This window comes from Rhinichthys klamathensis, unplaced genomic scaffold, assembly GCF_029890125.1.
Source record: "Rhinichthys klamathensis goyatoka isolate OS25496 unplaced genomic scaffold, OSU_Roscu_1.1 h1tg000105l_1, whole genome shotgun sequence".
Lineage (NCBI taxonomy): Eukaryota > Metazoa > Chordata > Actinopteri > Cypriniformes > Leuciscidae > Rhinichthys > Rhinichthys klamathensis.
In genome coordinates, this window is record NW_026606644.1 from 1,142,812 (window position 1) to 1,166,505 (window position 23,694).

Here is a 23,694-nt window from a genome sequence, read left to right on the forward strand (position 1 = left end):
AGGGAAGTGTTCCAAGTTCCGGCTGACCTAATCTATGCAGCCTAACATTGAATTTATAGAAGTCTATAATGTATTATGTGTATGCTAGGTCAAAGAGATGTGTTTTTAGTCTAGCTTTGAACTGACAGAGTGTGTCTGCTTCCCGGACAATGGTAGGAAGACTGTTCCAAAGTTTTGGTGCTAAATAGGAAAAGGATCTACCGCCTGCAGTCGATTTAGATATTCTAGGTATTATCAACTGGCCGGAATTTTGAGATCGCAATAGACGTGAAGGACTATAATGCGTTAAGAGCTCGCTCAAGTACTCCGGAGCTAAACCATTTAGTGCTTTGTAGGTAATCAACAATATTTTAAAATTTATACGATGTTTAATAGGGAGCCAATGCAGTGTTGACAGAACCGGGCTAATATGGTCATATTTCCTGGTTCTGGTAAGAACTCGAGCTGCGGCGTTTTGAACTAGCTGTAGTTTGTTTATTAAGCGTGCAGGGCAACCACCCAGTAGAGCATTACAATAATCTAGCCTTGAGGTCATGAACGCATGGACTAATTGTTCCGCATTTCCCAATGAGAGCATATGGCGTATTTTAGATATATTTTTAAGATGGAAAAATGCAGTTTTACAGATACTAGACACGTGGCTTTCAAAAGAAAGGTTGGTATCAAATAGCACACCCAGGTTCCTAACCGACGACGAAGACTTGACAGAGCAGCCATTAAGTGTTAGACAGTATTCTGGGTTATTACGTGTGGAAGTTTTTTGTCCAATAATTAGAATCTCTGTCTTTTCAGAATTTAGTAGTAGGAAATTACTAGTCATCCAATTTTTTATATCAGCTATGCATTCCGTTAATTTTGTGAATTGGTAAGTTTCGTTGGGTTTTGAAGAAATATACTGCTGAGTATCATCGGCATAACAGTGAAAGCTAACTCCATGTTTCCTAATGATATCTCCTAATGGTAGCATGTACAGAGTGAACAGCAGCGGTCCTAGTACTGAGCCTTGTGGTACGCCATACTGAACTTGTGATCGATAAGACATCTCTTCATTTACTGCTACAAACTGATAACGGTCAGTTAAGTATGATTTAAACCATGCTAATGCAATTCCACTAATGCCAACATAGTTTTCTAGTCTATTTAAGAGAATGTTGTGGTCAATGGTGTCAAATGCAGCACTAAGATCGAGTAACACTAATAGAGAGATACAACCACGATCGGATGATAAGAGCAAATCATTTGTGACTCTAATGAGAGCGTTCTCAGTGCTATGGTACGGTCTAAATCCGGACTGAAAATCCTCGCAGATATCATTTCTTTCTAGAAAGGAACATAGTTGTGAAGATACTGCTTTTTCTAATATCTTTGACAGAAAAGGCAGATTCGAGCTCGGCCTGTAATTGACTAATTCTGTAGGATCAAGTTGTGGTTTTTTAACAAGCGGTTTTATCATAGCCAGTTTAAAGGTTTTTGGTACGTATCCTACAAAGAGGAATTAATGATATTAAGAAGAGGATATATGACCTCTGGAAACATCTCTTTCAGTAGCTTAGTCGGTATAGGATCTAACATACAAGTTGTCGATTTAGATGAATTAACGAGTTTGCAGAATTCTTCCTCTCCTATAGCAACAAATAAATCAAATTTTTCCTCAGGGAGACTACAATGCACTCCCTGATGCGATACTGTGGTAGACGGTTGCATAGTTATAATTTTGTCCCTGATATTATCAACCTTATAAGTGAAGAAGTTCATAAAGTCATCACTGCTGTGTTGCTTTGACACTTCTGAGCTTGAAGCTTTCTTTTTCGTTAGTTTAGCCACTGTTTCAAATAAATACCTAGGATTATGTTTATTTTCTTCTAATAGGTTTGAAAAATAAGCAGATCTAGCAGCTTTTAAAGCCTCTCTGTAAGCAATCGAGCTCTCTTTCCACGAAATCCGAAATACCTCTAGTTTAGTTTTCTTCCAGTTGCGCTCCATTTTTCGGGCTGCTCTCTTAAGGGCCTGAGTGTGCTCGCTGTACCACGGCGTTGGACTATTTTCTTTAATCTTCTTTAAGCGCAACGGAGCAACTGCGTCTAAAGTGCTGGAAAAGAGAGAGTTAAACGTTTCTGTTGCAATATCGAGTTCTTCTAAGCTATCCGGGATGCTGAGATGATGAAACTGATTAGGAAGATTATTGATAAAGCAATCTTTAGTGGCAGAAGTTATAGGTCTAACGTATTTATAACACGGAGTCGGCTTTGCAGCCTTGGCTAAATGTAATTTACATGAGACTAGATAATGATCTGAGATGTCATCGCTCTGCTGCAGAATTTCAACAGCATCAACATCTATTCCATGTGATAATATTAGATCTAGAGTATGATTACGACAATGAGTAGGTCCTGACACGTGTTGTCTAACTCCAATTGAGTTTACAATGTCTTTAAATGCCAATCCCAAAGCATCTTTTTCATTATCTACATGTATATTAAAATCACCAACAATTAGTACTTTATCTGCAGCCAATACTAAATCTGATAGAAAGTCCGCAAATTCTTTGATAAAATCTTTATGGTGCCCTGGTGGCCTGTATACAGTAGCCAGCATAATTCTCAAATGTGATTTATCGTTTACACTATATATTTTTACATTAAGCACCAATACTTCAAAAGAAGTATATTTAAAGCTACATTTCTTAGTGCTTTTGAAAATATTACTATAAATTACAGCAACACCCTCCCCCTTTGCCTTTCAGACGAGGTTCATTTTTATAACTGTAATCTTGTGGGGTTGACTCATTTAAAATAATGTAATCGATGTCATCCAAATACACAAAAAGGAAAGGCAGGTCCCGCAACACAGAGTCAATGAGTCGTTGAAAAGATTGGGCTGCGTTTTTAAGGCCGAACGGCATGCGCAGGAACTCAAACAAACCAAACGGTGTGATCACTGCCGTTTTGGGAATGTCCAGTGGATGTACCGGAACCTGATGATAACCTCTAACAAGGTCCACCTTCAAAAAAATCACTTTGCCAGACAGGTGTGCTGAAAAATCCTGTATGTTCGGGACTGGGTATCGGTCTGGTCGCCACCAGGTTTGGGGACGATATGAAGAGGCGATGCCCATGGGCTGTCGGATCTGCGGACTATTCCCAGGCGCTCCATGTTCGCAAACTCAGCCTTTGCAACGGCAAGCTTGGTCGGGTCGAGGCGCCGAGCACGGGCATACACGGGCGAACCAGTAGTGGCGAGATGATGCTCCACACCATGCTTCACGGCAGATGCAGAGAAAGTGGGCTGAGTGAGAGCTGGGAACCTGGCAAGCAGACGGTGGAAATCATCAGAAACTGAAAGCATGCTAGACAGTCGTATGGAGTCGGGCCCGCTGAGCGTGCATGTATAAGAGCAAAACGTGACGCGTCAATCAGGCGGCGGTTCTTTACATCTACCAACAGTCCATGTGCACACAAAAAATCAGCACCGAGGAGGGGAACGGCCACCTTTGCTGTAACAAAGTTCCAGCCGAAGCGCTGTCCTCCGAAACACAATTCGACGTACCTTTGTCCATAAGTGCGGATGGGGCTTCCATTGGCAGCTTCCATAGGGGGGCCGTGGCTGTCAGTCACCATGTCCAAACGGGATGCAGGCAGGACGCTCCTCTGTGCTCCTGTATCGCACAGAAAACGCCGTCCGGAGATGCTGTCGTGGATGAAAAGCAGCCTGCCTACGCGGCCAACACTCATGGCCACTACTGAGCGCCGGCCCCTGCGTGTCCCGACCCGCCGAAACTGCATGGTAGGCGACATTTGTTAGCCTTAGTTCCAAACTTCGCATGGTAAAAACACAAGCCTGAAGGTTGTTGGGGGCCAGAAGACTGCTGCCGCCGAGAAGTGGTAGCCGCGATAAAGGTGGAGTCGTTCCGTGTCACCGAAGAGATGTGCGTGGGAAAAAGCGCGGCCGCGCAATTTTCTTGACTCGCCAGGAAAAAATTATCAGCCTCCTCGGCCAGTCTCCGACAGTCAGTGATTGTGGTGTTGAACACTGAACAACAGTGAGGAACAATGCCAAGAACAAAGGTGAATTATGTATGTCAAAGTCACTACATAAGCATATCTGTTCCGTGAGAGCAACAGTACCGCATAACGAGTGTGCATGGTCTCTATATCTATAGACTTTTTTAGCAAGGAAATTGTCAGACATCCATTAATGTTAGTGCATGCGAGGAAAACAACTGGAAATACAGCGCTGGTTGTTCTCTCCATACTCGACAACAACGGAATCCAACGGCGTGGGGGAAGGTATAATTGCGTGTATTAAATTGTATGAAATAATCCCGAAAAAAGCACAAACACGGCAGAGATGGCTAGTACAGCAGCTGCTGGAATTAGCTGAGGTGACGTTAACAGACAGCAGACAAACGGCCGCAATCCACCTGTCACTCAAGTGGCCACGCCCTTAATTATGCAGGTTTAATATAATTTAAACGGATGAGTGGTAAAAAAATTCACCCCCCTGACAGTTGTCATGAAGGGCAAAATAAATAAAGAGCAAAACCACTTTTTGCTCCAGGCTGTAAACATGTTTTTTTTTCTGCTGTAAATTTGGGCATTTTAACATGGGGGAGATGCAGATTTGACTCACTTCTGCAGCCTGCCTCAAGCGGCCAGTCGATGAATTGCAGTTTAATTCACTTCCGTGTTGGTTTCAAGAGAGAGACAGGGAGGTTGCCGCTTGGTTTGAACATAGAATACTAGCACTCGTGTAAAGGATTGTCACCTTAAAAACATAGTTCGAATTACGGGGGGTACTGGGGGTATACCCCCCAATGAAGACAGAAATATCAGTTTTGGAGGGGTCAGATAATTTTTCTGATATTGTGAAAAAATATAATTACAGTTACAATACAAGTCAACTCCTATTTTCACTGTAGGAACATTTTAATGTAAAGCGATTTCAGACACCCCTATTGTGGACCGTACCATTTTTAACCACCGTGGCTAGAAGCAACGGAGATAGAGAACGACTTCAACTTCTCAAGCAAGTGATAACGTTGAATGACAAAACGCTAGTTTTCATAAAGTATCATTCTTTTCAACATTCCTTAGTTGTATATTCAAAAATATTTTAAATAATCTAATTTAATACAGTTATAATTTTTCAATGCAAATTATTATTTAATTTTATTGGTAACAGCCTAGTGTATAATTATTTTAATTGAATATATTTATCAAATTTAAGAATTTGAAATGAAAGATGGAGCATACATTTAATAAAATTAGGGACATAATAAAACTGACAGACTTCTTTTTCGTATTCACATCAAAACGCAGTTTATTGTCAATAATAGTCCCTAAATATTTATAACTTTCCACACAGTCCACCTTCTCACCCTAAATGAACATATACTGGGAAGAATCCGCTTCAGTTCTAAAGTCATATCTTTGGTCTTAGACACATTCAGCTGCAGACAAGCATCACCACACCATTTTACAAAGTCATCAACAACTGGACCATGACAAGTTTAATTTTTTTGAAGTTGTGTAGACTCTCTGATCTATTTTCTCTTGCCCAGGTATGTTTTTCTGATGTATTGACGCTTGACAGGAACTCCGCTTCCGCAACGATTACGTATTTCCACTTATTGTGTGAAATGTCTATTGTTCCAGGATCAAGAAGGACGTTGGTCCAGGAACATGTTCTACTTAGATCCACCGTGGTGAACATGATTTCACCATGATCTGATTAACTAATAGATCCATCTGTCCACATACATGTTCAGAAATCTGTAGGCTAAACTTTAGGTTTAGGCAATACTTAATATTTAAGCATCCACCACCACAAATCCATGTTTTGCAATTTTAAATGATAGGAAAGAAAGCAATACAGACAACCTTACTTAATTTTTTTGCTACATCTTAAAATTAACATTTTTTAAAGCAGTGTTATAAATGCATTGCAGCATGGAGGATGGAGCCCTATCAGATGAAAGTGTGCAGAAGATCCTGAAAACACTCAGTGGGCAAACATCAGTGGGTAACATTCGACTGGTGTTGAGGAGCATCAGCGACACCAATGTCGATTTGACCATGAACTTCCTTGTACAAGAGATGATGGATAGAAGGTTCAGGTAAACCAAACACAATGACGAACTTGACAAATATCATGGACATGAACGTCAAGGTTTCTGGTTTAAATGTACATAATTATAGGGAAATTTGAGCATAAATATAGGGAACATATGCATAAATCTGCATACATTTTCATAATGTACATAAATATAGAGATATGTACATAACATTTTCAGCTTTTTGCAGAAAAGGGCCCATTTTACAGTACAAATATTACATCTTGCCTCTCAATTAATGTGATGTGATTAAAACAATAGGCATAATAATTATAAAAGAGTAGAAGAATTCTTTAAAGTTTTAAGATGAAGTGTAGAGATGTGTCAGCTGCCCAAGAAACAAGAAGACATGCATGCAATCTTTTTACATTTGAAACCAGGTATTTTGTAGATTGATGCTCATTTCATTTGATTTTCACAGCGTATGCATTGCCAGTCAAGCAGAAACCATACATAAGAGTCTTTGCTCAGAGTTCACCATGGCAAGCAAAAATAATTCTGTCTGGTAATTCAATTCTTATACATTTTCCAAACAACATCATTATCAGTTAAAATGTCTTACATTTATTCAGATAAGAATATAACATTATGTGACTTGATATTTTAATAACAACAAATTATGAATCATTTAATAATTCTTTTGTCCTAATTTTAGGTTTACTGTTGGGCATTCAGAAGGGCATCAGGGTGAAATCTCAGAAAAGCTTGGTCTTTCTTATTATCAAGGGTTTTCAAAAATATCCTTCGCGCTCTGTCCTTTCTCTGCAACACCCATGACTGAATTCCTCAAGTCATCCCATAACCTCAGATGCTTCTCAGAGCTGTAGGTATTCTCCTTTTACTTTTAAATACCCACGATACACATGTATAACATTGGTATTTGTGTGTTTGTTCCAAGGAAAAACATGGAGTTTGGTGTGAATGTGGATGCACTGCTGTCTTTCATGAGTCGTGTTCCTGGTTTAACTGAGCTGGACTTGCGAGCAGAGTACCTGACAGATATTTGGACCTCCAGAATTCTGTGCTACCTTCAAGTTAATCCTAAGATTTCTCACATAAAGTAGGAGCAAATAATGTTAACATATGTAATTTCTCAATAAATGTACAGCTGATTTATATTTTGATCACATTTATGATCTATTAGGTTTCATGTGAGCAACCTCATGATTAGTGATGACGAAAGGATCTGTTCAACATTTTCGGTCTTTAGAAAGCCATATGAACCGTAAGTCATCCTTTCTTTTCATTTTGCATGGTCCATCAACCCTATAGTTGTGCTAAATAACTGTTAGTAAAATATTTTTAGGTACAAGATGCATGAAAGTGAAAAGAAAAATCCATCATTGACTCTTGCAATGGACAGATGGGCTCATGATATTGCGTAAGAATTCAAGCATGAAATATCCTGCATTCTTTTACACTTTAAGAATTTTATGAAGTTTCTTTTAAATTTAGGGCAAAGCTCATTACCATTTTAAGTCATACTGCGTGCACATTTACTGTATGAAAATGAATGTTTCTTTCCAGATATGGTAGCAGTGGAGAGCCGGCACATTACCATTGTCTGGACAAACCGGCACTGGTGAAGCTCACGCTCAGTTTCCCTCCTCTCAAAGGGTCTAGTGTCATTTGGGAGGTTCTTTTCAAAAGGCTTTACAATGTCATTCAATTGACAGAACAGTGAGTTTGTAAAAAAAAAGAAAAAAAAAAAAGGAATTGTTGGGAGAACTTAAAAATGTAACGCAACATGATGCATTCGGATTTGTTCTCTCAACTACCGTCTTAAATATTTTGTCCCTTTTTATTTGTTCATTCACAACTTTCTGAACAAGATATATTCATTGACTGGAATTCACCCAATACATTCAACAAGCTAATACATCTTCTTCTTTTTAAGATGCCCAGAGTTGGATGAGCATACAGATTCTCTGCTGATGTTCCTTCACTCTGTTCCTGGTCTGAAGGAGGTTAAAGTTTGGCTAAACAACCTGATTGAGAGCTGGGCGGCTGGTCTGTTCACACTCTTCCTGTCTTGTTCCAGCTTACTTCACTTGCAGTAAGAATAACCTGTTGCGTTTTCCCACTTGAAAACGTACAAAGAAGTGCCATGATGTGAAAAACATTGTATAGACATTATCATTTGATACCATGATACTTACATAATACATCTGTAAGGAAATGGTTGTGTCTTCTTTCTGTACTTACATCTAAACACAATAAATTCTCGTTTTGGCAGATTGAAGACCAGTATGTCTAATGTTAGTGATGTGGAGAGTCTGGGTATGATGAGAGAAGATGGAGTGAGGTAACACATCTGTTTTAACTTTCTAACAGTAGTTTAGATTTATAATTGACATTTAGCAGTAAAATATCACCAAATTTCCAACAGGTCTGGATATTCTGAGAGAATATAATTGCTTAAATACATTTTTGTGCTTTAAAGCATTATGCTATGTTTGTCCTCTGTTGTTTTGCAGGCTCTCAGTCGGCTGTAACCATCTGAATTATATAGATGACGATGACTGTTGTATCACCGACCTTTTTAAACGTCCAGAGCACAAAGTGGTTCCCTGCATCACCATCACAGTGACGGATGACTCTGAGAATGCAAATGCTGACTGGAGGAGATTCTTTCAGGCCTACAACCAGCTGAAAGACTTGATGGAGTGGTAACTATTTCAACCCCAGAGAGAGAGTGAGAGACAGTGAGAGAGTGAGAGTGTTTGTATGTGTGAAATAGGGAGGATGTAGCAATGATTCAAAATCTGTATTTGTATGTTTTTAACAGTTCTTCAGAGTATGACGAGAGAGTGTGTGATCTACTCTCCGCCCTGACCTCGGCCTCTGGTCTGAAGAAGGTTGATCTGTTCTTCAGATTCATGACTTTGGATGGAGCATCCAGAGTCCTGGATCTCATTCAGATGAACCCCAGTCTGAGTGAATTAGCGTGAGAATTCAGTTCACTTCTTTTCATACGAGTAGCCTACACACTGATGGTTACTTGCAGTCTCTTAGAGAAGGCAGTTACTTAGTGATGGTGACATGCATGTTGAACACTGCATTTAATGATGAGAAAAGCTCATTGAATTACTAATAATAATATAATTGCTTTAATAATGTACGTTTTGGCTCAGTTTTTTGGCAGTCGAGCGGCCTGAGACAAGTAAAGCAAACTTCAAAAAGGACTACAGGAATGAATTCTCCAGGTGAGGCATTAGTGATTCCTGAATTCTAAAGAACAAGCATCCATGAAGACATGTGCCACCAACTGATGCTTTATGAAAGAGCACATAGTTACTTAACTATGAGAATAGAGAGAGATTAAAAACTGAATCCTCTATCCTATTACTCGTCACCCAGCGCCCTCGAGTGATGCTATAAAGCAATAACATTATTAGTGCAAAACACAATACCAGTGTTAGTGTAGTAACGTTTTATATACTATAATAGCATTTATTTAAAAAAAAAATTTAGCTGTTGTCTTTATTTTTTCAGTGTTCATTTCTAGTTTAAGTTTTAGATATTTTGTTTTGTGCTTTTATCATTTTTATCATTAATATATATATATATATTTAGCTTGAATTTATTTTAATATTTGAACTTAATTTAATTTAAACAGGTTATTTATTTAAGGCAAAAAAATTAAGTTTCATCTAATATTTAATCTAATTCATCTAATATCTTGTTTCAGCTTCATTTCAAATAACGTAATTACAATACACAATACACTGCAACAATATAATAACTTTCTATGATTGGTCATTAACAAACAAGCTTAACGGGTCTGTAATTTGTAAGCATTTGATTATGAATATATATGAGAATATATGAATCAAGGTTTCATGACATTTCTTGCCATTTCCACTAGATCCGTTAAGAGTTATATAATAAAAAATAATGAAGATTAATAACATGTAAACAAAACATGAATTTGACAGCTGGTCACTGATCCTGTTTTCTTTCGGTTTGAACATTTTAAATCTGCTTTTATTAAATATTGTTAAATGTTGTTATTTCTGTGGTTGTTTTTCAGTGTCCACAGGACGAGTGAGAGTGAAGAGGACAGTGATTCAGACAGATCGAATGACTTTAGGTGGGATGACAGTTTTTATTCAAGAGTCTAATTGGAAATCATTATACTTCTGTAATCTGATGTACAGCTTTTCAGAGTGAAACGAGATATTCAATGACATATAATATATAGCTCAAGTCTTGATCCAATCAATCTGAATTTAATTGAAAAGTGACAGGTTTTGATTTAAGTTCGACTTTTTGTATTATTTGTGGTGAGGATATGCGATATATTTTTGGATTATTCAGCACAGTTGTATTTGAGGAAAGTGTTCATCTATCTAACAGTGAAAATATTCACAGGTGTCCGTCTGCAAGACAGATGTCAGGTGACAGTGATGAAGACAGCATGTCCTCCTCGCCTCTCAGTGACTGCAGCCATGGAATCAAGTGAGAAAATATTGTATATATAATACTGATACAATCACTACTTCTGCTCAAAACATCAGACTGGATTAAGTTGAATCTGCAAAGAAAGCTAACACTGGCTATGTGTCTTTTACCTGAAGCGACTCTGATCAGCTGGACAATGTGGAGCGTATTCTTTGCACAGATATCAGGATGTGGAAAACTTTGTCTGGAAAATGCAGGTAGAGAGCCCTCTATTACTTAAACGTAGATCACAAACCAGAATTATTAATATCCATGAGAGCGAGTTGATAAGTGTTCATTGGTTTGTTTTAATTTCATATGGAAGGTCTTTTTTTTTGTAATATTTAATTACTGTATAATGTATGGTTCTACTGTATTTAGAGCAACTAAGAATGACTAGTAGGAGTTAAGCCCTGTTTTATGCATTCCTGTAGCTTAACCAGTCGAGCATAGTGCTGGACACGTCATGGTCATGGGTTCGAGACCCAGGGAATGCATGTATTGATAGAATGTATACCTTGAATAAAACCATAAACTAAACCCAGTATCTCCACCATTTTTAAACAAGTGGATTCACATAAATCTTAAACAAGCATAAATTTGATAAGATGTTAGCATGCCCTTCTAACATACTGTGTTTCTAGAAGAGCAAACATCCTTCCAAATAAATGTTATAATACACATCATGTACAGTATGTGTGCATCTGACTCGGTGTGTTGTTTTGAAACAGCCACATACAGTTGTTCTGTTACCAAATTTTTGAAATAAATAAGTGTGATATGTGTTAAGGCCAACTTTACTGTTTTGTGTATGTATGTATTTATTTATTTAGTATTTCTATTTCCCTTTTAGCTTGATTTTAAAGTGCAATGACTCCAGTCCCAGCACACAGTCCCTGCTCTCACGGATAGAGCTCACCCTGTCTGAAAACTCAGGAGAAACTAGCAGTGACTGGAAAACCTTCATACGAGCATATAACCAATGCAAAGGGCTCTCTATAAGGTAAAATGACACTATGAAACAGAACCTTCAATTTAATATGAAATCAATGTTAATTTATTAAAGAGGCCATATTATACCCTTTTACAAAGTCTTGATTTAGTGTAGAATAGCTTTTCATGTTTGAATGTTCAAAACACACATTATTTTTCACATATTTGACCTTATTGCAACACCTCTCTTCCCAGTCTGTCAGTAACGCTCTGTTTAGTTCCTGTCTCTATGAAGCCCCTCCTTCCGAAAAGCGCAATGTGCTCTGATTGGTCGGCTGGATCAGTGTGTTGTGATTGGTCGCTTCCAGTGTGTGTTTTGGAAATGTCACGCCCCTTACCATAACCACGAGTTTTAACACACTACTAATTAACTAACTATCTAACCTGTTTTTTGCGTATGCCTTGGGCAGAAATTATTTAAATGAGTGATATTGTCAGACATAGCCTATATGTTTCCGGAAGAAAACTCAAAAATACAATGGAGTTCAGAAACAGTGCGCACTGATTTAAAGAATAACTGTAACTTTGCAGACTTTTTCATACTGAAACTGCAGCATTACACACTAGAGATAAAGCATAACAGGTTCTCTTTAACTAAATATGGATCACTTTCATGTAACACCAGAGGTCCTGCGTTTGACGAGAGTGTGGACGCTCTGCTGTTGTCTCTGCACTCGGTGTCTGGTCTGAAAAAGGTGCAGTTGACGACGAACAGCCTGACTGAGAACTGGCCACCGAAGATCCTCTCCCTGTGTCACACATGTCCCAGCCTCCATGACGTCTGGTATGATGATCTGCCAAAACTTCTGCTAGAAAGAATGAAAACAAAATTTTCTGTTAGATATATATTTGTTCCACATGAAATAACATTTAAAGTAATGAAGTTATGATAGTCTTTTCTTCTCCATTGTGATGTATATCTGTGTGAAACGGGATCTGGAATAAGAAAAAATGCAGGGCGGTACTTGATTTTGGGAAATTGATTAGATGGTTGTGGTTTGCTATTGGTTGATTTACAACCCCAAATCAGAAAAAGTTGGGACATTTTTTAAAATGCAATACAATCAAGAATCTGTGATTTGTTCATTCTATTTTTTACTTACAATAGTACAAAGAAAAGTTGTCCAATGTTTTCACTGACCAACATAATTGTATTTTGTAAATATGAACAAATTTGAATTTTGATGGCTGCAACACACCCCAAAAAAGTTGGGACAGATGCATGTTTACCACTGTCACTTCACCTTTCCTTTTAATTATACTTTTTAATCATTTGGGAGTTGAGGATACTAATTGTTGGAGTTTTGCAAGTGGAATATTTGCCCAATCTTGTCTGATACAAGACAGCGCTCAACAGTCTGTGGTCATCGTTGCCTGATTCTCCTGTTCATGATGGCTCATACATGTTCCATAAGAGACAGATCTGGACTGCAGTTAGGCATCAGGCTCATCTCTTCTACATATAGAGTGTCTAGAAACCACTCAGTTTTAGCATGTGCAGAATGAGGCCTAACATTGTCTTGCTTCCCTTGATGGCAGTTTATGTCTGTACAATCCAAATATATGCCTCCATGTCAATGGTACCTTCACAAAAATGCAAGTTACCCATACCGTTTGCAATGATGCACCTCAATACCAGGACAGATGTTTGCTTTAGAACGGGTCGCTGGTGAAAGTCTGGTTGGGCCCTTTCGTCTTTGGGACTGAGAACTCGATGTCCATTTTTTTCCAAAAACAAGCTGAAACATGGCTCATCTGACCACAGCACACATTTCCACTGTCTTCTAGACCATCTGAGATGAGCTCAGGCCCACAGAACTCGCCGGTGTCTCCACATAGAACTGATGTAAAGCTTTCTCCTTGTGTAACAGAGATTCAAGTGGCATTTCTTGATGCAGCGTCAGACTGTGTTAAGTGAAAATGGTTTTCCAAAGTCCTCCTTTGGTCAGTGAAAACATTGGTAAAATTTTCTTTGTACTTTTGTCAGTAAAAAAAAAGGTTAAATAGAATGAACAAATCACAGATTTGATTTTATTTAATTTTATTGCATTTTACAAAATGTCCCAACTTTGTCTGATTTGGGGTTGTATTTATTAGGGCCCAAGCCTTGAAAAGGCGAAGGCCCTATTGTTTTCCTTAGGATTATTAGGGCCCAAGCCTTGAAAAGGCGAAGGCCCTATTGTTTTCCTTAGGATTATTTTTTTTTTTTTTTTTTTTTTTTTCTCCTCTTTTATTTTTCTTACGACTATTCGGGCACTTTTGGGGCTCTTAACGTGCACGAAAACTCTTGAAACTTTGCACACGGGTCAGAACCCGCGGCCATCAGGGTCGGGGTGAAGATGGTACCCGGGCGTGGCAGGGGGGCTCGACAGCGCCCCCTGGAACGGGGTCCGAAAACTTGGTCCATAAATCAAACACGCTTGTATGTAAGAATATGAAACTCGGTACACATATAGATCTCATCGGTTCATATATACTTCATGCTCTTACTTTTTACCCCAGCCCAACAGGAAGTCGGCTATTTAGGGTTGTTTGTAAAACGCATGCAATGGAATTTAAAGTACTTCTCCTAGAGAATTCAAAGAAATGCCACGAAACTCGGTCAGCATGAAGTCAAGACATTGAGGATGAAAAATTGCGAGGGGATTTTTGATATCTCGAACGGTTTGGCCGTGGCGAGGAAACGAAATTATGGCGAGAAACGTGAAACAGGAAGTGTGTTATAACTTCTGCATACATTAACTGATCTTGATGAAACTTCAGCAGTGTGTTCGCTGTAAGAGGCCGATCACATGGATGTGACTATTGTGAGGCAAAGTTATAGCGCCACCAACTGGCAGCAGGAAGTGTGTCACTTTCAAAATGCTTCGAAATCACCCTCTTATTTTAACCCAATTTGTTTCAAACTTCATCTGTATAATGTAAACATACGCCAGATGTAGACCTGTGAATGGATTCTTGATATCTTTGATACTGTTGCCGTGGCAACACATCAAACTTTAAAATTCTTTTTTGATGCTTTTGAGACTCTTAGCATGCTTGAAATTGCATGAAACTCGACAGACATGTCACATATATTAGCCAGTAGACATGTGCAAAGTTTCAGGAACGGGCGTGGTGCAGGGACTCAGTAGCGCCACCTTTTGACAAAAGTGAGAGGGTTAGTTTCATAGTTTTACCTGCACTCTTAAAACTCGGTAGGCATATTGTTCAGATCAAGCCGGACAACTTTCTAATTTACAGATTTTGGTTCCGAACAACAGGAAGTCAGATATTTTGGTTTAAATGGGATGTTTTGGAGTAATCTCTGTCCCTCTCTCCCTCTCTCTGCATACCTCTGTGTCTGTGGGGGGAGGGGGATGTGTCTGTTTGAGTGACAAAGCTTTTAATTATTGTTGATCAAGGTTTCGGGGGCTTTTGGGGCCCTTAACATCCTCTAAAACTCTTGAAACTTTGCACACGGGTCAGAACCCGTGGCCATCAGGGCCGGACTGAAGCTGGTACCCGGGCGTGGCAGGGCGGACCGACAGCGCCCCCTGGACTGGGATTCGAACACTTGTCCATAAATCAAAGACACTTGCATGTAATAATATGAAACTCTGTACACTTATAGATCTCATTGGGTTAAACAACTTTCGTGCTCTAAGTTTTACGACATCCCAACAGGAAGCCGGCTATCATGGTTTGTTTGGAAACGCATACCCCTGAAATTCTATTTAATTCTCCTTGGGAATTGATCGGATTTCAAGCAAACTCGGTCAGCATGACGTCAAGACATTGATGATGCTAAATTCCGGAGGGATTTTTGATATCTCGAACGGTTTGGCCGTGGCGAGGAAATTAATTTTATGACTAAAAAAGGACATATAAAGTGTGTTATAACTTAGTTAGTTTTACCTACAGTTACAAAACTCAGCTTGTATATTCTTTAACCTGACTCCGCCAGATGGATTTGCTCCGCATATCCATCTGGAAACCTTCCGTTGAAGTAGTTTTGGTAAGGGGCGAAAATACTGGTTAGCTGATTGGCCTATGTTGGTGATAGACGGGCCAAATCAACCAATCAGATCAACGAAGCATATGACGTACTAACAGAGCGTATCTTTTCCTCTGAGAAAAGCCTCCAGAGCAGTGTTTTGCTCTTCTTTCAGTGAAGAAATACTCTGTAATTCCGATAAAACTTGCTCGATAGCCACGCTGATGCTAGTTTCATCCGCTGAAGCCGACATGTTCTTTAGACTGAACTGACGCGCTTCTCGTTGCGTCACACCTCAACCCGCCTCAAAGCCAACGCTGATTGGACGTTCGTTTGGTGAACTGCTCCCAAATTTTCTTTAACGGAAAGTATCCAGACTGATCTGCGAGTGAAACCTTGAAAGCTCGCGAGATCAGGATGGTCTCACGAGGCTATATATTCTTCTCCTCAAGCCGGACACCTTTCTAATTTAAAGTCATTATCTCCGACCCTCAGAAAGTCAGATATTGTGGTTTGAATGTGGATTTCTTGAAATGGTATCTCTCTCTGTCTCTCTCTGACAGAGAGAGGGCCCCCCCCCCTTTCTGTGTGTGTGTGTGTGTGTGTGTGTGTGTGTGTGTGTGTGTGTGTGTGTGTGTGTGTGTGTGTGGCTGAAGGGAGGGGAAGGGAGGGAGGGAAGGGAGGGGAGGGAGGGCTGGTGTCTGTGTTTATGTGTGTGTGTGTGTGTGTGGCTGTCTGTCTGTTACAGTGACAAGAGATTAAGCCTTTCATTGCTGTGTGATTTTTCCTGCATTAAAGGATAAAGAAATCTTTAAGGCCTTGTCTTTTTGCATAACAATTTTATATTTTTTTTATCAATTACAAAATATGCATAGAACCCAGATCTTTAAAATGTATAGTTTGCTTTAAATAAAATTAAGATTGTATTGGTAATTGAAGCTGTATGAATTTAAAATGAATGTGGTCATTTTCTCTCTCTCTCTCTCTGAGCCAATATGGCAAGCCGCTTTAACATTTAATCATTTTAACCTACTAGTCTCTATTTTCATGCTACTAGTACTTATTTTTAGATACTAGTATCTATTCCATTAAGTACTGGTACTTATTCATTAGCGACTGGTGCTTATTCTTTAGTACTAGTGCCTATTCTTTAGATACTAGTGCTTATTCTTTAGATATTCTTTTGAATACGTATTAGTAGCTAATGAATAAGTACTGGTATCTATTAATAGGTACTAGTATCTAAAAGGTCATTTTCTCTTTCTCTCTCTCTGAGCCAATATGGCAAGCCGTTTTAACATTTAATCATTTTAACCTACTAGTCTCTATTTTCATGCTACTAGTACTTATTTTTTAGATACTAGTATCTATTCCATTAAGTACTAGTACTTATTCATTAGCGACTAGTGCTTATTCTGTTTAGAATATTCAAAGTGCTTATTCAATTTTTTTGCTTATTTATATTTTCAGAGCAGAAAATCCGATTTTTCTGCTTATTCAATATTGCATCTAAAAATGTAAGTGACTTGACGTGTGTGTGTGTGTGTGTGTGAGAGAGAGAGAGAGATGTGTCTGTTACAGTGACAAGAGTTTAACCCTTTAAGGCCTTGTCTTTTTGGATATATATTTTTTTTATTTAAAAAAATGTGCATACAACCCATATATTTTAAATGTATTGTTTGCTTTAAATTAAATTAAGATTGTATGTTTGGTAATTGAACCTAAATAAATTTTAAATTAATGTGCTATATTTCAGATCAATATATTTGTTTTCCTTCATTTTAATCAACACTAACTTTATTCTCATCTGAATTATAAAGAATTTATTTCTGTATAAAATAAAAAATCCCGAATAATCCAGACCAACCAGAGCGCACTATTTCTACAACATCATCAGTGCTGAAGCGAAACTACCAGAGCCGTTCGGCAGATAGCAAGCAGATATTTTGTGTCACGTCGTGCACAATAACCCTAAAGGCACCAGGGTGGCGGTGCCACCGGCGTTATATATATATATATATATATATATATATATATATAAATATAGCTGCGAGCAGCGATGAAGGGCCCAAGCCGGCGGCACCGCCACCCTGGTGCCTTTAGGTAACTAAAGGCACCGGGGTTGCGGTGCCACCGGCTTGGGCCCGTAATCGCTGCTCGCAGCTATATATATTTTTTTTTTCTCCTCTTTTATTTTTCTTACGACTATTCGGGCACTTTTGGGGCTCTTAACGTGCACGAAAACTCTTGAAACTTTGCACACGGGTCAGAACCCGCGGCCATCAGGGTCGGGGTGAAGATGGTACCCGGGCGTGGCAGGGGGGCTCGACAGCGCCCCCTGGAATGGGCTCCGAAAACTTGGTCCATAAATCAAACACGCTTGTATGTAAGAATATGAAACTCGGTACACATATAGACCTCATCGGTTCATATATACTTCATGCTCTTACTTTTTACCCCAGCCCAACAGGAAGTCGGCTATTTAGGGTTGTTTGTAAAACGCATGCAATGGAATTTAAAGTACTTCTCCTAGAGAATTCAAAGAAATGCCACGAAACTCGGTCAGCATGAACTCAAGACATTGAGGATGAAAAATTGCGAGGGGATTTTTGATATCTCGAACGGTTTGGCCGTGGCGAGGAAACGAAATTATGGCGAGAAACGTGAAACAGGAAGTGTGTTATAACTTCTACATACATTAACTGATCTTGATGAAACTTCAGCAGTGTGTTCGCTGTAAGAGGCCGATCACATGGATGTGACTTTTGTGAGTCAAAGTTATAGCGCCACCAACTGGCAGCAGGAAGTGTGTCACTTTCAAAATGCTTTGAAAGCACCCTCTTATTTTTACCCGATTTGCTTCAAACTTCACTACTATAATGTAAACATACGCCAGATGTAGACCTGTGAATGGATTCTTGATATCTTTGATACTGTTACCGTGGCAACACATCAAACTTCAAAATTCTTTTTTGAGGCTTTTGAGACTCTTAGCATGCTTGAAATTGCATGAAACTCGACAGACATGTCACATATATTAGCCAGTAGACATGTGCAAAGTTTCAGGAACGGGCGTGGTGCAGGGACTCAGTAGCGCCACCTTTTGACAAAAGTGAGAGGGTTAGTTTCATAGTTTTACCTGCAATCTTAAAACTCGGTAGGCATATTGTTCAGATCAAGCCGGACAACTTTCTAATTTACAGATTTTGGTTCCGAACAACAGGAAGTCAGATATTTTGGTTTGAATGGGATGTTTTGGAGTAATCTCTGTCCCTCTCTCCCTCTCTCTGCATACCTCTGTGTCTGTGGGGGGAGGGGGATGTGTCTGTTTGAGTGACAAAGCTTTTAATTATTGTTGATCAAGGTTTCGGGGGCTTTTGGGGCCCTTAACATCCTCTAAAACTCTTGAAACTTTGCACACGGGTCAGAACCCGTGGCCATCAGGGCCGGACTGAAGCTGGTACCCGGGCGTGGCAGGGCGGACCGACAGCGCCCCCTGGACTGGGATTCGAACACTTGTCCATAAATCAAAGACACTTGCATGTAATAATATGAAACTGTGTACACTTATAGATCTCATTGGGTTAAACAACTTTCGTGCTCTAAGTTTTACGACATCCCAACAGGAAGCCGGCTATCATGGTTTGTTTGGAAACGCATACCCCTGAAATTCTATTTAATTCTCCTTGGGAATTGATCGGATTTCAAGCAAACTCGGTCAGCATGACGTCAAGACATTGATGATGCTAAATTCCGGAGGGATTTTTGATATCTCGAACGGTTTGGCCGTGGCGAGGAAATTAATTTTATGACTAAAAAAGGACACATAAAGTGTGTTATAACTTTGCTCGTTTTACCTACAGTTACAAAACTTGCCACGCATATTGTTCTCATCAAGCCAATCGACTTTCTAATTTAAAGTCATTAGCTCAGAGCAACAGAAAGTCAGATGTTGTAGTTTGAATGGATTTCTTGTCCCCCTGCCATTCTGTTTGTGTGTGTGTCTGTGTGGGGAGGGGAGCAGAGGGGAGGGGAGGGAGGGAGGGTTGGTGTCTGTGTTTATGTGTGTGTGTGTGTGTGTGTGGCTGGCTGTATGATTTTTCCTGCATTAAAGGATAAAGAAATCTCTAAGTCCTTGTCTTTTCGCATAACAATTTTTGTATTTTTTTTTAAATGACAAAATATGCATCACTCCTCTTAAGTGGTTTATTTTATTCCCACCAAACTTTTTCAACATGATGAAAATACATTAAAGAAGCATAATTGTGAATATCTATTGAATATCTCTAATTGTTTTGCTATGGCGAGGGATTAAAGTCATGTAAAAAAAAAAAAAAAACACTAAAAGCTTCATATCTTCTAAAAATGTAATTATACACCATTTATTTCTAGATAAAATTATACAAATATCAGAACTAAACCCATTTTATTCTTGTTTTCAATTTAAGAATAATGTACAAGTTTAAAAACAGCCAGGATGCACTATTCAGTTAAAAAATAAATATATCAAATAATACATAGGGCTATACTGCCCTCTTGTGTTCAAAATCAGGTAGGCCTGTTGTATTTAAATATAGGTAGCTGCTATGTGACTCCGAGAATTTTTTCTCACCGGTTATTTGACGTGTAACACCGGGGGCTTTTATATCGCTAAGTTAAAAGTGAAAGTAAAGTAAGGACATTTATAGTGGTGGCGCTCGCAGTGCGCTCGAATGAATTTCTATGGAAGTAGAAATGAAAAAACGTTCGCTCTGTTTTGCTCGCTCGTCGCCATGGATGCGCACCGTAATGAATGCCACTGCAGCCGCATACTTTTTAGTGTCACTTTAAAATTAGTGCAATATCGGGGGCCAATTGCTTGAATTGTGAGTTCAATAGTCTATTATTTTTCACGGAAAACACAACAACAAAAGAGTACAATGACAGATTCGCTTAAATAGGCGCTTTTACATAAAATAGCCTATTCCGTCATCATCTTTTCAGTCAGCACTTCACTCTCGTGATTAATGAAATTTATTGCTGATATTTGCTGCAACTTTCGTTCCGCTCACAATTTAGTAAGCAAACACGCTTCAAATGTGTTTTTATTTTATTTTTGTGTATATATATGTGTGTGTATATATATATATATAGCTTATGTTTCAAATATGAGTTAATTAACAATCGTTTGAAAGAATGATACTTTTAAACATATCACTAAACCATCATTAGGTGTCGCCAGGCGACCGTCTTAATGAGCGAGTCATTGATTCATTTGTTCGAACGATTCGTTCGAACGGCTGAGTCATTCATGAATGAGACAGATTATGGATTGGTCATTGAATCTTTGAGTCAACCAATTCGTTCAAAATGCTGAATCATTCAGTAATGAGAACGCGTTGCTGTGAGATGCTCGATGGTTCTGCTGTGATCTTTGTTTAACTATTTTCGCTGCTGAAACAGAAAAAAGTCAATATTGCATCTAAAATGTAAGTGATTTGACTTGTGTGTGTCTGTGTCTGTGTCTGTGTCTGTGTCTGTGTGTGTGTGTGTGTGTGTGTGTGTGTGTGTGTGTGTGTGTGTATGATTGTGTCTGTTACAGTGATTGTTTAACCCTTGTTAAAGTTTAGGCTGTCTTTTTGGATATATATCTTTTTATATAAAAAAAATAGGCATACAACCCATATATTTTAAATGTATTGTTTGCTTTAAATTACATTAAGATTTGTATGTTTGGTAATTGAACCTGAATGAATTTTAAATGAATGTGCTATATTTCAGAGTTTTCCTTAAAATTTGAACTAACTTTATTCTCATCTGAATGATAGACTATTTATTTTTGTATAAAATAAAAAAGAGATTTTGGTTGGGTGACAGTTGTAGTTTACAGTTTGACAAAAGCACAATGTTGTGTTTTATTGCGATTGTACACAAATATAAGTAAACACTTTGCAGTTTGAATAATGTCCTGTATGAACAAAAGGACGGAGTATGTTTTAATGTCTACATTGTTCAATCACGTTTCACACACACACACACACACATACACACACACAAACTTTTTTCTAATCAGATCAGGCAAGTAATATTCTGTCTTGGCACACTTGATTTAACTTTCAATCTTGTGTACTTATTTCATGTGTCCATTAAGTCCATGAGACCGTAGGGTGTCTCATTTTTCATTTTAGGTTTCAGAAGGTTGCTCACGCATATGATATGTGCCCTCAATGCACACTTTTGCAGAGCCCACACCAATGCAAGCTCTACAGTACACATCTTCTCAACAGTCAAAGCGGGGTTAAGTTATTGCCCGTCATGCACAGTAACCCTAAAGGCACCAGGGTGGCGGTGCCACCGGCTTGTTTATATATATATATATATATATATATATATATATATATATATATATATATATATATATATATATATAAATATAGCTGCGAGCAGCGATGAAGGGCCAAAGCCGGTGGCACCGCCACTCCGGTGCCTTTAGGTAACTAAAGGCACCGGGGTTGCGGTGCCACCGGCTTGGGCCCGTAATCGCTGCTCGCAGCTATATTTATTATTATTATTATTGTTATTATTTATCATGCAATTTTATTATGTTGTTGTTTTATTGTCTTATACTGAAAGATTAACTTTAAAGCAGGTGGATCGGATATTATGGTGCATTAAAATAAATATTTTTTTCAATATAGCCCTGTTTTTTTTCTCGCCTGTCAGTTTGCAGGTGGAGAACGAGAAGAGATACAGTGTGCCAAATGTGTGTTCCTCTCTCATAGTCACCAAAAACATCACAGACTCTACGTAAGTCCATCTCAACTATCCAGGCTGTAAAGAAACGACACATTCCTAATATGAGCATAAAAATATGCACTTGTAACTTACATCGTCGTCTCTCTTCTAGCTGCACAGTGGACATCCGGTTGGCCCGTGATAGCATGATATCCCCATCATTCATTTCATTCACATCACCATGTTCAGAGATCCCTAAACTCGATGGACAGGAACTCTTTGAAACCCTTGACCACCTTAAAGGTTTAGAAGAAAGGTAAGGATTCTGCCATTTCATTATAAATGTGAAATGTCATAGCAAATATGCACCATATATATTTATCATTTGCCAACAGTGAATTTAACATTTCTAATTATGTTGCTCATAATCCAGCAGTTCAGAGCATGAAGAGCTTGTGGGTAATCTGATGTCCAGCTTACTCTCAGTGTCTGGTCTGCGGAGAGTCGGACTCGAGATCCGCAGACTTACAGAGAACTGGGTGAGGAGGATTCTGTTCTTAGCCGGAGCCTGTCCCAGTCTTCAGGAGATCAGGTAAGAGGATGTTTAAAGGAAATTGCAGTTTGTCCTTGAACAAAGTTTTTTATTATTTAAACTTAAAATTTCTCTTAAAAATGAAAATGGAAATATTTCTATTGAAATGTGTTACTGTTTCAGATATGACTGCATTGAAAGTGGTGGCTTGTTGTTGGAGGATGTTGTGAGGATCCTCCAGAGCTCTCGGGTGGATTCAGATTGCAGGATTATCATCACAGGGTTTGTCCTATAATCTTATTTATCCATTTATTAAAGAATTGCACCATTAAGTATGGTTTAATGACTGCTGTTCAATCTCTTTGAAGGATGAAGTGCAGTGAAACAATGGATGTGCGCACTGAAACCATGATAGACACATCATCAGCCTGCGATGAGAAAGTGACGGTCACCTTCTGCAGGGACTCGCGCACAAGAATTTTCACAATAGATAACATTGAGACAGAAGACAACAATGACGATGACCCTGAGGTCATCTTCGATTATGAAGACTTTATCGCTCTTTAGAGATTGTGGCAAAAAACATATATCCTAAAATAAGAGTGTTAAACAATCACATAGTTTATTATATTTTTTATCTTATCATAGAGGGACAGAGTTTTAAATCAGTAAAACTGGGTTATCTGTGGTCTAACTTTTATATTGTAAGATGAAATTAATCAAGACAAAACTAAACATAGGGATGTCATGAAAAAAATGCTGTATACACAGTATGGCCGCAGGTGCAGTCACAGTCATAGCACGACTGTATTAAGCACACCTGAACATACAGTATCCTTAACTGGTAATTGTTTACTTGGTTCTTCAATGGGTCCTTTAATTGACAACATGTTGATTAAACAGAATGTTATGCACTAAATAATG

General features: G+C 38.7%; 1 protein-coding gene across 1 annotated transcript in view; it reads left to right on the plus strand.

The window, feature by feature from the left end:
- LOC130087183 (uncharacterized) overlaps positions 1 to 23,337 on the plus strand; it is a 35,476-nt gene extending 12,139 nt beyond the window's left edge. The window contains exons 7-28 of the mRNA XM_056253409.1: positions 5,948 to 6,115; positions 6,534 to 6,617; positions 6,768 to 6,935; positions 7,011 to 7,172; positions 7,257 to 7,337; positions 7,419 to 7,493; positions 7,640 to 7,792; positions 8,010 to 8,168; positions 8,349 to 8,417; positions 8,590 to 8,781; positions 8,901 to 9,059; positions 9,247 to 9,318; positions 10,146 to 10,205; positions 10,487 to 10,573; positions 10,693 to 10,773; positions 11,409 to 11,558; positions 12,174 to 12,332; positions 22,227 to 22,310; positions 22,411 to 22,554; positions 22,672 to 22,830; positions 22,954 to 23,052; positions 23,139 to 23,337. Coding sequence (XP_056109384.1) covers positions 5,948 to 6,115; positions 6,534 to 6,617; positions 6,768 to 6,935; positions 7,011 to 7,172; positions 7,257 to 7,337; positions 7,419 to 7,493; positions 7,640 to 7,792; positions 8,010 to 8,168; positions 8,349 to 8,417; positions 8,590 to 8,781; positions 8,901 to 9,059; positions 9,247 to 9,318; positions 10,146 to 10,205; positions 10,487 to 10,573; positions 10,693 to 10,773; positions 11,409 to 11,558; positions 12,174 to 12,332; positions 22,227 to 22,310; positions 22,411 to 22,554; positions 22,672 to 22,830; positions 22,954 to 23,052; positions 23,139 to 23,337 — 2,764 coding nt within the window. The remainder of the gene's footprint in view (positions 1 to 5,947; positions 6,116 to 6,533; positions 6,618 to 6,767; positions 6,936 to 7,010; positions 7,173 to 7,256; positions 7,338 to 7,418; positions 7,494 to 7,639; positions 7,793 to 8,009; positions 8,169 to 8,348; positions 8,418 to 8,589; positions 8,782 to 8,900; positions 9,060 to 9,246; positions 9,319 to 10,145; positions 10,206 to 10,486; positions 10,574 to 10,692; positions 10,774 to 11,408; positions 11,559 to 12,173; positions 12,333 to 22,226; positions 22,311 to 22,410; positions 22,555 to 22,671; positions 22,831 to 22,953; positions 23,053 to 23,138) is intronic.
- The last annotated feature ends 357 nt before the right edge of the window (positions 23,338 to 23,694 follow it).